This window comes from Heloderma suspectum, chromosome 6 (assembly GCF_057233095.1).
Source record: "Heloderma suspectum isolate Gila_16-S chromosome 6, 16-S_ref, whole genome shotgun sequence".
NCBI lineage: Eukaryota > Metazoa > Chordata > Lepidosauria > Squamata > Helodermatidae > Heloderma > Heloderma suspectum.
Window position 1 is genome coordinate 40864129 of NC_139463.1, and position 15127 is coordinate 40879255.

The 15127-nt window shown below is 46.9% G+C and overlaps 1 protein-coding gene across 2 annotated transcripts in view; it reads right to left on the reverse strand.

The window, feature by feature from the left end:
• FGFR1 (fibroblast growth factor receptor 1) overlaps nucleotides 1-15127 on the reverse strand; it is a 132751-nt gene that overhangs the window by 55691 nt on the left and 61933 nt on the right. For both annotated transcript variants that reach the window (XM_084804050.1, XM_084804049.1), the window contains exon 3: nucleotides 1168-1431. In XM_084804050.1, coding sequence (XP_084660176.1) covers nucleotides 1168-1431 — 264 coding nt within the window. The remainder of the gene's footprint in view (nucleotides 1-1167; nucleotides 1432-15127) is intronic.

Below are 15127 nucleotides of genomic sequence, written 5' to 3' on the forward strand. Positions count from 1 at the left end.
CTACTGAATAATAGGCATGGTAAGTCACACTCTTCAACACTATCCAGAGCAGTTTGAGCACTGCTTTTAAAGCCTGTGCTGGCTTTAAAGGATCACACCTCCACTAGCTCCATCCGTGAACAGCCAACCTAACCGGAGGAGATCCACGGAGGCCCCCAGTCTATAACTCCAAAATGGTGTCTAACACAGCCTCTTGCAATCAGTGCTATAAGAGCCTCCAGGTGTAATGAAAATGAACTAATGGGTTGTATCCAATGTTAGTCCTACTTAAAGTAGACCCCACTGAAATGAATGAGACTTAACTCAGTCATGACTAGGTAACCCCCATTCATTTCAATGGGTCTACTCTAAGTAGGACTAACACGGGATACAATCCAATGTGTCTACCAATAAGGAGTAGAAGCACACACAAAAAAGGAGTCTGAGGAAGCCACCTTTCCAAGGGTCTGCATGAAGTTACAAAGCCATGCCGGGGATGGAGGCCCTGATCTAAGACGTGGTCGGCATGTGCCTGGCCTTGACATCCCTCACCTATTGGGTTCCTATTTCATGATCTGCCAGCAAGACCAGAGGCAACTGTATGGTCCATTCCCTCCTATCCCCACCATCCAAAGAGGCCATCAAAACTGTCCATGGTTCTTCATTATATTGGCATAGAATTCCAAGGATAAATTTAATATTTACTATCAGGCCAATATCGAAAGGAAGGCATTCAGAGATGACAGACAGTAACAGCTAGCCCCAAAGGACACGCAGTTACCTATACAGTTTTATTTCTCTACCCTATGCCAAGGGCCCAGGGAGCATTATCTTATGCCCACCAGAGGCAGGGTTTAATTTGAATCCCAATCAGTTTTCACCTCAAGAGTTACAGAATACAACTATGTTTACGCAGGATAAAGAGTGCCTTCTCTTTACCACAGACATCTAGGACCAGAGGAAGGACTTCCGAGTCAGAGAGTATGAGTCAGAAGTGTGCCCAAGCACCCCTCATTTTAAGAATCGAGCTCTTCCCCCAAGAATCCAGAGAGTGGCAGGTAAGGCTGAGAAGAAGGAGACTTGCAAATGACAAAAAAGGGAACCTGAAACTGGGTTCCACCACAGCCAAACCAGACCACTTCCTAGGGGTTTGACATCAACACATCTCTGTGGTAGCCTGCTACAAACCTGAGACGTTCACGGAGAAGTAGGTGGTCTCGCTTCCCGAGGGGCTGTTGGTCATGCAGGCATAAAGCCCGGAATCCTCAGGTACAGCATCCCTGACCTCCACCTCCTCCCCTGTGATGCGCGTCCGGTTGTTCTCTGACAGCTGGACCCCGTCTCGTACCCAGTTGATGCTCTGAACATCATCCCGCAGCCGGCAGCGCAACTGGAGGATGTCACCAGGGTGAGCTGAGTAAGACTCCACTTCAATGCTTGTTTTGGGCAGAACTGGAAATGTTAGGGGAGACAAAGAGAGGGGGAAAAACAAGGGGGAAGCAAGGTGTGAGTGGTTTATTGCAGATGCATTACTCTGGCAGCATGCAAACACCGGAGGGCGGGTGTCCTCCTACAGTCGTAAGATGCAGGCCTCAGCTGCCATGCAGGTCTTTGGGAAGAGCAGAGGGAGCAAGAGTTTGGAGAAGGGATTTTCATTTCAATTGACACAGTGCCATCAATGTACGCAGTGCTTGGCCTTTTAATATGTTATTAGAAACCAACTGCAGCAACAAAGCATTGTGCTACAACGGGGAAGTGGCTGCATCTGGCCAAGCCAAAGACAAAATAGCGGAGTGAGATGAGAAATCCAACTCCAGCAGGAGCTGCACCTACCTGAAGCTCAGCAGCCTTCAGAGCAGGGAATGCGAAGAAGAGGCAAGGGTTAAAAGCGACTGCAGGAGGATGAAAGCTCTTCCTTCTGTCCTGGCATGATCCACATTTCTGCATGGGCTTCCCCATTAAGTAATTATTTCAGCACTGCTCATGGCTTGCTTACATAGTCACAATGGCCCTGTATCTGGGCTAGTTCATACAAACAGCTCGCCACATGGTAAAGCTGTTCCTGGATTGTCCCACTTCAGACCACGGGTAAAGGGGCAGGTTGCAAGGTTAAATGTTCCCCCGTGAAATCAGTTCAATGTACATTGAAAACTAGATTTCAGGGAGAAGAGTTCTAGCACTGGCATATGCAGGGAAATATTTTCATGGGCTCTTGCTCTTGCAACCCCACCCTCTGTCCGCAGTGGTACAGTATAACAACAGCATTACCAGTGCTGGTTCCAGGTTTTGGAGGTATGGAGGTTTTCCAAGCTGGGGTGGGGGCCTTCGGCAAGTGCCCAACCATGTCGACTTTTGATGCCGGCCCTGAGTGTTGATACCTCATGTGCTACTTGCAAGAAACAGAATTTTGCAAAGGAATTCATGGGGTTGCGACTGTAACACTCATTTTACCATCTTGGGTCATTTGCTCTGTTTCTTTACAGAACTGTGAAACGTGCCCATAGACAGCCGAAACCCTGCAATTGCTTACAGGATCATTAATCTCAGCCTGCTTGGCTGCCTAAAAGCATTCTTACCTACTACAGTCAATAGACATAATACCCAAGGAAGACCAAACATATGCAAACAAAGCTTCTCCTATAGGTCCTTTTCCTCGTGTAACCCACCTTTTCAGTCATAAGGGCTAGAAACTTGATTGGTAAAAGATATTAAATCTGTGATTCTTGGGATAATGAACCCTGCACCCTGCACTGAATTCTATGCTTCCCTAGAATATACACAACTCTAAATAACTCCTGCTGAACAGAAAAAGCAGGCAACATACCAGGCTGGAATGTATACCGAAATTATTTGACCCAAGAGAGCACTTTGAGAAAAGAAGGAGAAAGGATGTCATTTGGCTTGGACTCAGACTCCAATCTCAACCATTTTGAAAGAGAGCCAGCCACAGAGTTTCTCAGTGGCAGAGCAGACGCTTTGCACGGAGAAGGTCTCCAGTTCATTCTCTGGCATCTCCAGCTGGAAAGATCTCAGGTAACAAGGATGGGAAAGACTTCTGTTCCAGATCATGGAGAGCCCTTGCCAGTCAAAAGTAAAGAGGTCTACATACTGGGTCTGACTCAGCACAAGGCAGCTTCTTATATTCATATCTTGGTTGCCCAGATTCGGAGCTCTCATTTTCAAAGGCAAAGATTTACCAAGCGGTGCAACTGTAACCTTCAAGAATTTCAAAACAGATTTAACTAAAACAGGTGTCAACAAGCCACATGGATTCAGTTTGACTGGTTGGCAAAGACTAGAAAGGCAGAATGAATTGGTGTTTGGCTGGGAGCAGGGAGCTGTTTGGGGGAAAAAAGGAGATATGGGAGGGGGAAGTGTTTACAACATTCAGTTTGAATGCCACAGTCCTCCCCCTTGCGTTCAGAAAGATGCATATGCCTGTAGAGAAGCAATTAAAAAATATCACTGCAGGAAATGCTGCTCCCACACATAATGGCCCAGTTCACACAGTCACAATAACCCAGATTTTAAAACAAATTCTGCATGTGGGAGCAGCCAACAGGCGAACCACAAACTCTGGCTTGTCTCTCCCCCAACAAGCCAAAGAAACCCACTGACTGTTGTTGGGCTATTTCTCTGGCTTGTCAGGGAAGAGACAAGCCAGAGTTTCTGGTTCACAAGTAACGCTAGCTAAACCACAGATGGAAGGTCCCTGCTTTGTTGCTCCTACTAGTTGCTCCTACTTCAAGTGGGAACCAACAAGCAGCATGCATCACTCATTTTTATTGTGATATGTGAACTGGGCTACAGTGAGTAATGTGTAAAGGGCCATAACAATATATGTGTTTGAAAGCAAAGGTTTACACCACTTGTTCTTCCATACAGCATTCTCAGATGTATACTTCAAAACTGGGGTCTCCAGCTTGGTGCCTGTGGGGAGCAATGTGGCTGCAGATACCTTTCTTGGCACAACCAGGTCCCCTGCCCCTCCTGATCTTTCTTTTATTTCTTAAGACTTTTCATTTGGCTTTTTTTTTACTGGGAGGCTGGTATAGTGCAAAGCAAGGTGCTGCCTTTCAGTGCCATCTTTATTTGAGTTCAAAAGAGTCGTTTTGTGTTTTGAAGGTCAGACCCCCTACCTCTGCCTTGTTAGGTTCTTGGGCAAGTTACTTTTCTGTTAGTCTCACCAGTTTGCCTGCATGGAAATGAGCGTTTTTGTGACTGGCCCTGCCCACTATGGCAGCCATTTTATGAATGTGAAAGGTCCCCCTGTGCCAGCCGTTTTGTGAGAGGACCCACAACACTCTAAAAATTCCACATGCGCCCACCAACTTAAAGAGGTTTGGGACCCCTGCTTTAAAACAACTTCGGTGCACAACTTAAAACAACAACAACACATAATGTGTAGGTAAGCTCTGGGAGAATGGTGACTTGCCTAAAGCCTCCTACCAAGCTAATAACTGTGGTGATATTTCAATTAAGGAGATATCTGAATTGAGAACATTCCAAATACAGTTCACATTCTTAGCCACTGTCACACCAGCTCCCATTGCCAATATGATTAAATATTACACCTAGTATGAATAATCTAGTAGGCCAGAATACTGTTTAATTGCAACTGGGTGGTCTAAAGGTGGTCAAGATGTAACCCCTGAGGCAGGCTCCAGGTTTGAGGGCGTGCTTGGCAACCTAGGCCCATCCTACATTGGTAGCTCCGCTCCAGCTTATGTGTTCATGGTGGCATTGCCAGGAGCTGCCATTTAAATTTCCCACAATGTCCCAGAGTAACACAACATCAGAAACATTGTGGGAAATTAAAATGGTGGCTCTTGGGCCCAGCTGTTTTCTTAAATGGGCGCCCAGGGCAGGTGTCAGTGGTGAGCCTTGCCAGGGCAGTGGGGACAAATCAGCTTCCTGAGGATGCCACATGCTGACACCAGGCCTGCCTTGGCCCATCTTGGGGGCAGTTTGCACAATACTTTGCCCTTGGAAAAGTAACCAGAGGGAGATGGGGAGCAGCCCTTGAACTTGCTTGGTGCTGATCCCCATCAGCTCCAAGAAATGTGAATAAAATGAACTGGGAGAGAACCTGCAATGCTGGACTTCCCAGTTTGTTTATTCCAGTGAAGAGAACAACGGAGGGAGCATGCAACAGCGAGACCTAGTCCCCATCAATCTGCAAGTACACTTTCAGAGCAAGGCCCCAATCTCTTTTGAGCATGTTATCTCAAGTGTATCTGGACAATACAACTCATTCAAGTTGTACCATACAGAAGTTGCAGCCACAGCAATAAATCTTTATAAAAAGCCCCATTGCTTTTTGAAGGGTCAGCTTTAGGGGAGTGTCCAGTTATTAGGTGCCGTCCAGAGAATTCCAAGCTCGAGAATATATTCACAGAGAAGGAAAGCAGCTGCCTCAAAACCAAACATTTGTTTGGAGAGCACAAAGATCCTTTTTTTCTTTTCCTTCCATGGCTGTCCAGCTTGGTTGGCTCTGCGTGCCCTCAGCCTGGCTGGTTGCTCTCTAACCCAGTAAGAAAAACAAGTGAGGTGGGGAAGAGGGAGAGGAATTCCACTATTGTGTAAAAATCCACTCAGCCTGATCTTGCTACTGCTCTATAGCAAGGGAGGGAACTTGGTGCCCTCCAGATGTTTAAGACCATGACTCCCATAACTCCTGACCATTGGCCATGCTGCCTGGGCCTTATGGGAGTTGTAGTCCAAAGCATCTGGAGAGTACCAGGTTGCCTACCCCTGCTCTATGGAATCAGTTTCTTCTTCCCTCAGAAGTCTGACATTTCACCGCGTTCTTTTTTAAATCAAAGTTTCTATCCCTCATGAAAGAGAAAGGTCAGAGACTACAAGTGCTCTGAACTGAGAGACAGGAATTCTTATTTATTATTATTATTATTTATTAAATTTATTAATCACCCATCTGGCTGGTCACCCATCCACTCTGGGCGATGTACAGAATATAATAAAACAGTTTAAAACAATAAAATTCTACAATAAAAACGTTTTCTAAAATACCCCAACCCACCCCACATGCCTACCTGAACAACCACGTTTTTAATGCACGGCGGAAGATCATTAAAGAGGGGGCATGGTGGAGTTTCCTAGGGAGGGAGTTCCACAGAGTGGAGGCCACCACAGAAAAAGCCCTCTCCCTCGTCCCCACCAGTCTAGCTGTCCTGGCTGATGGGACAGAGAGAAGGCCATCCGAGGCTGATCTTGTTAAGCGGCCTGTCTGGTGTTGCTGGAGGCGCTCCTTAAGATAGGCTGGGCCGGAACCATATAGGGTTTTAAAGGTCAAAACCAACACCTTGAATTTGGCCCGGAAAACAGCTGGTAACCAGTGCAACTCCTTCAGCACTGGAGTGATGTGATCTTGCCGGCGGCTGCCTTTAATCAGGCGAGCCGCCACGTTCTGTACCAGCTGCTGCTTCCGAACCGTCTTCAAGGGTAATCCCATGTAGAGTGCATTACAGTAGTCTAAACGAGAGGAGACCAGGGCATGTACTACCGATGGGAGCAGATGGTCGGGAAGGAAGGGGCGCAGCCGCCGTATCAGATGGAGTTGATACAGCGCTGTCCGGCTCACAGCTGACACCTGAGCCTCCATGGACAGCTGGGAGTCCAAAATGACCCCCAGGCTGCGGACCTGGTCTTTCAAGGGTAGCTGTACCCCATTCAACACCAGGTCAACATCCCCCAGCCTCCTCTTGTCTCCCACCAAAAGTACCTCGGTCTTGTCAGGGTTGAGCTTCAGCTTATTCCTCCCCATCCAGCCACTCACCGTCTCCAGACATTTGGACAGGGATTCTACGGCCAACCTTGGTGAAGATTTGAATGAGAGGTAGAGCTGCGTGTCATCCGCATATTGATGACACTGCACCCCAAACCTCCTGATGATAGCCCCCAGTGGCTTCACATAGATGTTAAATAGCATCGGGAAGAGGATGGAACCCTGTGGCACCCCACAAGTAAGTGGCCACGGGTCCGAAACCTCCTCTCCCAGTGCTACCCTCTGGTACCTGCCGGAGAGGAAGGACCGGAACCACCGCAATACAGTGTCTCCAATGCCCAACCCCTCCAGGCGGTCCAGGAGGATACCGTGGTCAACGGTATCAAAAGCCGCTGAGAGGTTGAGGAGAACAAGGAAGGAGCATTCACCCCTATCCAGAGCCCTCCTCATATCATCCACCAAGGCGACCAAGGCCGTTTCTGTCCCATGCCCAGGCCTGAAGCCCGACTGAAATGGGTCTAGATAATCGGTTTCTTCCAAGTGTGCCTTCAACTGCACCGCCACCACCCGCTCAATCACCTTGCCCAAAAATGGCAGATTTGAGACTGGGCGAAAGTTGTTCAGAACTTGAGGATCCAAGGAGGGCTTCTTTAAGAGCGGTCTTATCACTGCCTCCTTGAGGGCTGATGGCATCACTCCCTCCTCAAGGGAGGCGTTCACCACCGCCTTGATCCCCTCACCCAGTCTCTCTCTGCAGCTCATAATGAGCCAAGATGGGCAAGGATCAAGTAAGCAGGTGGTCGGCCTTACAGATGAAAGCACCTTGTCCACTTCATCAGGAGGAAGAAGCTAGAACCGATCCCACAAAACCGGTTTGCCACAGGCTGCCTCTTGCTCACTAACTGTATCCACAGTGTGCAGAGTAACACACCTAATCTGATCAATTTTATCTGCAAAGTGCCTTGCCAAAGCCTCACAGGAGGCCTTAGAATGCTCCAGTGGTTCCGGAGCCACAGGACCGACCAGGCTCCGGACCACTTGGAACAGCCTCCTGGGGCAGCACTCTGCAGACGCGATGGAGGCAGCATAATATTCCTTTTTTGCTGCCTTCACCGCCACGTGATAGGCTGAAGATATAGCTCTAGCCCGTGTCTGATCGTCTTTGGAGCGAGACTTCCGCCACCGGCGCTCTAGCCATCTCACCTCCTGTTTCAGAGCTCGTAACCGCGGATTGAACCATGGTGCAGTCCGAGCCCTGTTCAGGGGGAGAGGGCATTTCGGAGCCACCCGATCTAATGTCCCAGTAATTGCGGCATTCCAGCCACCCACCAGGGTCTCGACCGAGTGGCCGTTGGCATGCCCCAGAGAATCCCCAAGCGCATTCAGGAATCCATTTGGATCCATAAGACGCCTGGGGCGGACCATTTTAATGGGTCCTCCACCCCTGCGGAGGGGTTGTGGAACCGAGAAGTCCAACATCACCAGATAGTGATCTGACCATGACAAGGGGGTGGTGGATATACCCCCGACTTCCAGATCACTCCCCGCTTCTCCAGAAACAAACACAAGGTCTAGTGCATGACCGGCTACATGGGTGGGCCCAGTTAGAATATGGTGCAGCTCCCAGGAGGCCATGGTCTCCATGAAGTCCCGAGGTGCTCCTGTGAGGATGGCCTCCGAATGTACGTTGAAGTCCCCCAACACCAGTAAGTTAGGGGACTGTACATGCACATCAGAGACCACCTCAAGCACCTCGGCCAGTGAGTCAGTTGTGCAGCAGGGTGGACGGTACACGAGCAGAATCCCCAGACTGCCCTTCGGGCCCAACCTCCAGTACATGCACTCAACAACCTTGGTCTCCCGGAGACTCTGAATGTACGTTGAAGTCCCCCAACACCAATAAGTTAGGGGACTGTACACGCATTCTTCATTCTGCGTCCCCTTTCCTCGTTCTTTTTTAAGGGATTTCCCCACACCACAACCTTTACCCTCACCCTCGTTCCATCCAGAAAATGCTGCATAAATCCTGTTCCTTTGGCACAAGCACAGACTATGGTTTCACACACACTGCTAAAAGCCTCTCTAAAGTGGGCAGCAAGGCGATGTGTAAAAATTGCAGTTAATATATAATGATCAATACTCAGACAGGTGGTTCACCACAGTAAGAACATTTAAGGTCCATTTTTAATACTCCCCTTTTCATCCACTATTACAGTAACATACTACGACCAAAACAGACTTGAAAAAACAACAACCAACTTGCAACCTTACCAATTAGAATTTGTTAATCAAATTTTAGGCTGTTAAATTGTCACTGATTAACACTTGGTTTACATGCCCTACTTTTGAGACCAAACTGAAGGCAAAAGGGACTTGGTATGAAAGCAAGTGACAGTTCACACAGGCCTTAGTTCCTGATCTATAAACGTTAGAACAGTGACCAAGATCACAAGGTTGTTTGGATGAATAAGCATTTCAAAATGCACTGCAGAGTTGCGACCTCTATATACCTCAATGTACACATAATTAGGAATCAAAGCTTACAGGTTTTCTTTATAGATAGTGTTTTAGTCATGTAGATACTTGTGAATGTTTATCTATGCGGATGTCCCCCCCCCCCAGTATTTTTCATCAAGAACCATCACCATTGTTCTTGTAACATCTATCCATAGAATAATCCTGTGGGACAGGTCTCAACTGTCTTACAGATGTGGAACTGAGGCTGAAAGACAACAACGTATCCCAACATCACCTAGTAAGTCCCCGGCAGACCTGAAATATAATAAAAAAAGGCATATTTGTTGAGTGCTTAAAATTTAGAAATATGAATCTGGAATCTCCAAATTCCAAGTTAAGAGAAAGTAAATGGACTACACCGGTCCTGTATTCTTGATCATTCCTTCTCTTATTCCTTCCTTTCTTCATGCCAAAGCATTTCTTGCTCTCTGACTTTATGCTGAATTGTAAGGCCTCCCCACCCTATCTGTGACTGTCAGTCTTTCCATAGACTCCTCCAGCTTCTCAGTGGAGCTTCATATGGTCAATCCACAGAGTTCATGTGGACTATCTTGAGGGTTTTGCCTTTAAAGGCAGTCTAAAAATAATTTTAAATAAATAACTATCTTGTGCTCCTATTTATGACTTCCAACTACCTGAGCCCCGCAGTGTGTCCAGTTCTCAAATCATAAAGATTTATGACTACAATGCTGACCAAGTAGCATGGACATTTGCTTACTTTCCCCAGTATATAGTATGAACTCTTGAAGTTCTGGACAATTACTTCTGAGAGTGGTTAAGACGCTGAACTGCAGACTGGAAGGTCGGCAGTTCGAGACCCGAGTGCCGCGTGACGGAGTGAGCTCCCGTCTTCAGTCCCAGCTTCTGCCAACCTAGCAGTTCGAAAGCAAGAAATTGCTAGTAGATAAATAGGTACCGCCTCGGCGGGAAAGGTAACAGCGTTCCGTACGCCTCGGTGTTCAGTCATGCCGGCCACATGACCACGGAAGCGTCTTCGGACAGCGCTGGCTCTTCGGCTTAGAAACGGGGATGAGCACCGCACCCTAGAGTCGGACATGACTGGTTGGGGACACCTTTACCTTTAAACATGTAGCAGGATCAGGCTCTAAGCCCCACTTTGTTCAGTAATGTGTGCACAGGAATGCAACCTCAGCCCTCAAGTAACTGAACTTGCTTAGTGCCCTTCCATGTGTGTAGGTAGAACCACACAAAAATCTGGTCTCTGAGCAGCTATAATTCTGAAGTGATTGTGCTGCATGACAGTAATGGATTATACTCCTAGGATGTAAAAAAAAAAAAAGAAAGAAAGAAAGAAAGAAAGAAAGAAAAAAGGCTCAATTTAGCTGTAAACCAATATGTTTTAATTGTTATAGCTGCTAATTAGTATGCATCCTTGTTCAGGGATTACATGCACTTCAGAATAGGAAAGAATTTAAATTGTTCTGATTTTGTGATTTAAGATTATCGTGATTTAAAAACGGGAAGCTTTAAATCATCCCATCCTTGACCAAATGACAACGTGCCAAGTGGGAGGGTCGGTGGGTATGTGTGGCAAAAATGTTCGGAAAACAATCTCAAGAGGACAGTCAGCTGTGCTCACAGCTGCCAGCTTTGAACATGCATGCGCTGTCCCATTGGTCACCCAAGGGATACCTAAGGCTGAATGCTGGCCTCAATAGTTACAGTTTTCATTCCTCTCCCCCCTCCCCACTATTACCAGAAACTCAAAATTAAAAGCTGATGCTGGAAGAAGGGAAAAGAAAATATTATTTCTAAGTTATGTGGAAAGATGCATCTTTATAAAACCCGGCTCTGTCCCAGCCACAAGCTAGAAATGTGTCACAAGTTGTTTCCTAACTGCAATCCAGGTTGATTTTTCCCTACAAGGTTGATTTTACCCTATTATTCCCTGTTCTCTGTTTAGCAACAAGACTCACAGGAGGGCCACTTTGAGAAGGAGAGGGAAAGTGTCATCCCCACCCAACATCCCTGTCTCCTGCTGTGACCTTCCTGGCCCTGATCTTCAAAGCAATACTAAGCAGTACAGATTATGATTATCTTTGTCTTAACTCACTTTTAAGATCTGTGCTTTAAAGCTGGGGTTGCTGTCAGTTTTATTTTCTACTGTATGTGCGCTGTTTTTCATTTTTTATGTCTTACTTTGTATTTAAATGCTTTAAAAACTTCTTTATGAGAAACTATCCATAGATAACTTACAAACAAATCAATCAGTACAGACATGTATGCATTTTAACATTACAAAGGGAGCTGAGATCCCCCTGTAAACTATGAGATCCAAAAAATAGAGATGGTATCAAACTCTGTACAGTACCTTTCACACAGAATGTGGCCTGATTGCAGAAAGAGCACCATTATTACTACTACTATTACTACTTCCTTCCTCCTCCCTTCTTCTGTTGTACATCTTGAGAAATCCCTACACATGCTTCCCCTCCCCTCCCCTCCTACATCCAGCACAAACTCTGGTTCCTTCAAAACTCTCTATGGTGATGCCTCAACCTTCCATTCTGCCATTATTTCCCATTATACCCCTGCTGGGAAATTTTCACCCTCAACCCTCCTGCAAGTCTCTTGCTCTTGTAAACAATTATTTCCTTGCTGCCCCTATACTCGGAGATCTCTCCCAGAATATCTGCATGGTACTAGCTTCCACCCTCTCTTTTTCTTCAAAACCTCCTTTATCCATAAGTCTTTGTCTTAACCCCTTAGATCTTACCCCAACCAAAAACGAACCCTACGTATGTGAAACTGCATTTACACATATTCTTCCAGTTGCCCTTTCTTCTCCCAACTCCTTGTTATCCCCTCTGTCTACAGTTAGACTGTAAGCCTTTCTTTCTTTCTTTCTTTCTTTCTTTCTTTCTTTCTTTCTTTCTGCTTTACAATATGGAGCGCATTGATGGCATTATTATTAATATTACTATTATTGGTTAACTTTGCTTGATCAATTGTTTCCTCTATTGGCTCTTTCAGCATCCTGTCTGAAAGCATATTGGTGTGCACCAAGAAAGGTGTCTAGAAGCACATTGGTGCCCATGGGCACTATGTTGCCTACCTCTGATCTAGTCCAACCTTCTGTTTCCAAAAACAGCCAGCCAGATGCTTCTGGGCACTCAAAGACAGGATATGAAGGTGATGGGCCTTGCTCTATTTATCCCCAGAATCTGTCACAAAGATGTATACTGCCTGTGTACATGGAGGTGCCATTTAAGTTCTCGTTGAACAAAGCTGTTAGTATATCTATCTCTCTGACCCACAGATTCATGCCTGGAAAAGAGGGTCCCTCCCAGAAGTTCATGAATTGCTCTCCACTGCTCTGTTAATATTCCAAGGCCTCCTATTGAAAGCTTAACTACTTGACACCTTGGCACATCTAATATTGCCTGGATGCATACTTTTCTGCTTGCAGGCTTTCCACTTGCTTTTGTGTCCCAAGATGGAAGAAGCAAGCACTTTTAAGACCTCAGCTCAAAGAGCACAGGCAGGGTCATCTCGTTTCAAAGTCAATAATGCTTCCATTCCCGGCACTGTTCTGCATTAAACTGCCATGACCAATGGAAGCTCAAAGTGCAGAGATGCTTTTCTGTCTGTGATAGACAGGACTTCTCTCCCAGCCCCAGCTGACGAGAGAAGGAAGTCAGAGGGCAAAGGCAGGCCGCTGGCCTTTGGTAACCCAGAGCACAGGCTGGTAAAGAGGCACGGTGGGAACGTGGAGAGAATGCATTCACAGGCTAATGACCATATCCAACTTTGCTAGCTCCTCCATGAAAGGGGAGACAACACAATCTAAGCCAGAAGGTGCATCCCCGAGGTGTCTTAAATTGATTAGCGGTTCCAAAACATAACCTCACTGTCTTAGCTACAGGGAAGCAGCCCAGATTTAATAAAGCCATGCCCTAGTTTACACATGCAGGTAAACTACTGGATTTCTCTATATTTAATTACTGTACACTGGATGACCGGAAGTGAGACATGCGCACTGACTGAAACGCAGTGACGTTTCATACATGTATAGGAAGCTGCCGTATGCACAGCATTGTCTACTTGTGACTACTATTGTCTACTCTTGACTGGCAGTGGTTCTCCAGGATGTTAGGCGGAGATCTGCTGGAGAAATGATTTGGAGTTAGGGGTGCGCTGTGAGGTGGCCAGTTTTGCCGATGACACCAAATTATTTAGGGTGGTTAAACAAAAGGGATTGCAAAGAGCTTCCAAAGGTTTTCTCCAACCTGGAGCAATAGGCATCAAAATGGCAAATGTGGTTCAATGGAAGCAGTGTAAAATGACACACACACTGGGGAAAGAAATACTAAGTTCACATATACGCTGATGGGGTCTAAGTTGGCGGTGACTGACCAAGAAAGCAATCTTGGGGCTGTGGTGGACAGTGCAATGAAAACATCGACTCAGCGTGTGGCTGTTGTGAAAAAAGCAAATTCCAACTGGGCATAATCAGAAAATGGATTGAAAGTAAAACTGCCAATATCATAATGCCCTTATGGGTATTGCAACCACACTTGTAATACTGTGTACAGTTCTGGTGATTGCACCTCAAAATGGATATTGTAGAGCTGGAAAGGTGCAGAAAAGGGAAACCGAAATGACCAAGGGGCCGGAGGAACTCTCCTATGAGGAAAGGTTACAATGTTTGGCTCTGTTTAGTTTAGAGAAAGGCAAGGAGATGTGACAGAGGTGGGAGGGGGGATGTGACAGAGTATAAAAGTATGCATTTTGTGGAGGAAGTGGATAGGGAGAGGTTTTTCTCCCTCTCTTATAATACTAGAGCCCAGTCTCGTCCCATGCAGACTTGGCCTGCTCTACAGGTTGCCTAGGCAATGGGCCTCCTCTTCACTGAGACACCAATCCTACACCTGAGCTGGGCCGGAACCAAAGGTGCTTTGGGGCGGGCCCAGACTGCACACACGCTAACACGTTGCGAGTGAACGCAAACACCCCTTCCCAGAGATTCCTCTCCCCGACACACAATAAAACACTCTCTGTTCCTTTGAGACAGGCCTGACCCGCGAGTGATGCTGCCGCTTTGTCGCTTGTGCATGTTAATTAAGGGGAAACCCTGTTTGATCACTGGGCTCTGTCAGGCTCAAATGTCTCTTTCAGACCACATTGAGGCTTTTGTAACTTAAAGCAGAGACCAGGTGCAGCTCCGATCAGAGCAGGGCCAACTGGCGGCCAGAGAGGACACCAGGCCCGACACCAGGCCAGGCGCAGATCGACACCAGGCCAGGCGCAGATCGTCTTCTGGTGGCTCTTGAGCAAGCCCCCCCTCCCCATTTCTAACAAATGTTTAATAAGCCAGATGATCTCTGCGGCCCTTTGTGTTTGCTCCTATTGTGCAGAGAGACCCCAGAGACGCCTGGGGCAGTTCCAGGCCTCTGAGAAAAGCTTCAGTCTTTAATGGAGTCTCTGGTAATCACCAACAGTTCGCATCCAGGAAATTACCATAACACTGGGCAAAAGGCGGGAGTCCTCTTTCATTCCCAGAGGGGTTTTTTTGGAAGTGTGTGTGGGGGGGGAGGACAGAAGACTCTCAACAGTTTTTATTTTAACAAATTATCTGTGGGATATCACTGCTGCTAGCTGCAGGCAATAATGGAATATACATAGTGCCAGCTCCAGATTGAGAGGACCAACGACATGGCACTGGGTAATGCCGTCAGGGGAAGCCCAGCCAAAGCCCAGCCACTGCAGCTCATTCATTAATCCTCTTCCTCTGGGCCCAATCCACATGGCTTCGTAGAAGGGGATGGGAGACAGAAGTAAGAGGTCATTCTTGTCTTCGCTCAGATAAGGCAAATGCAGTGCTGGTTCTAGGTTTTGGGCCAGATGCTTCTGCTGGGCCTCTTT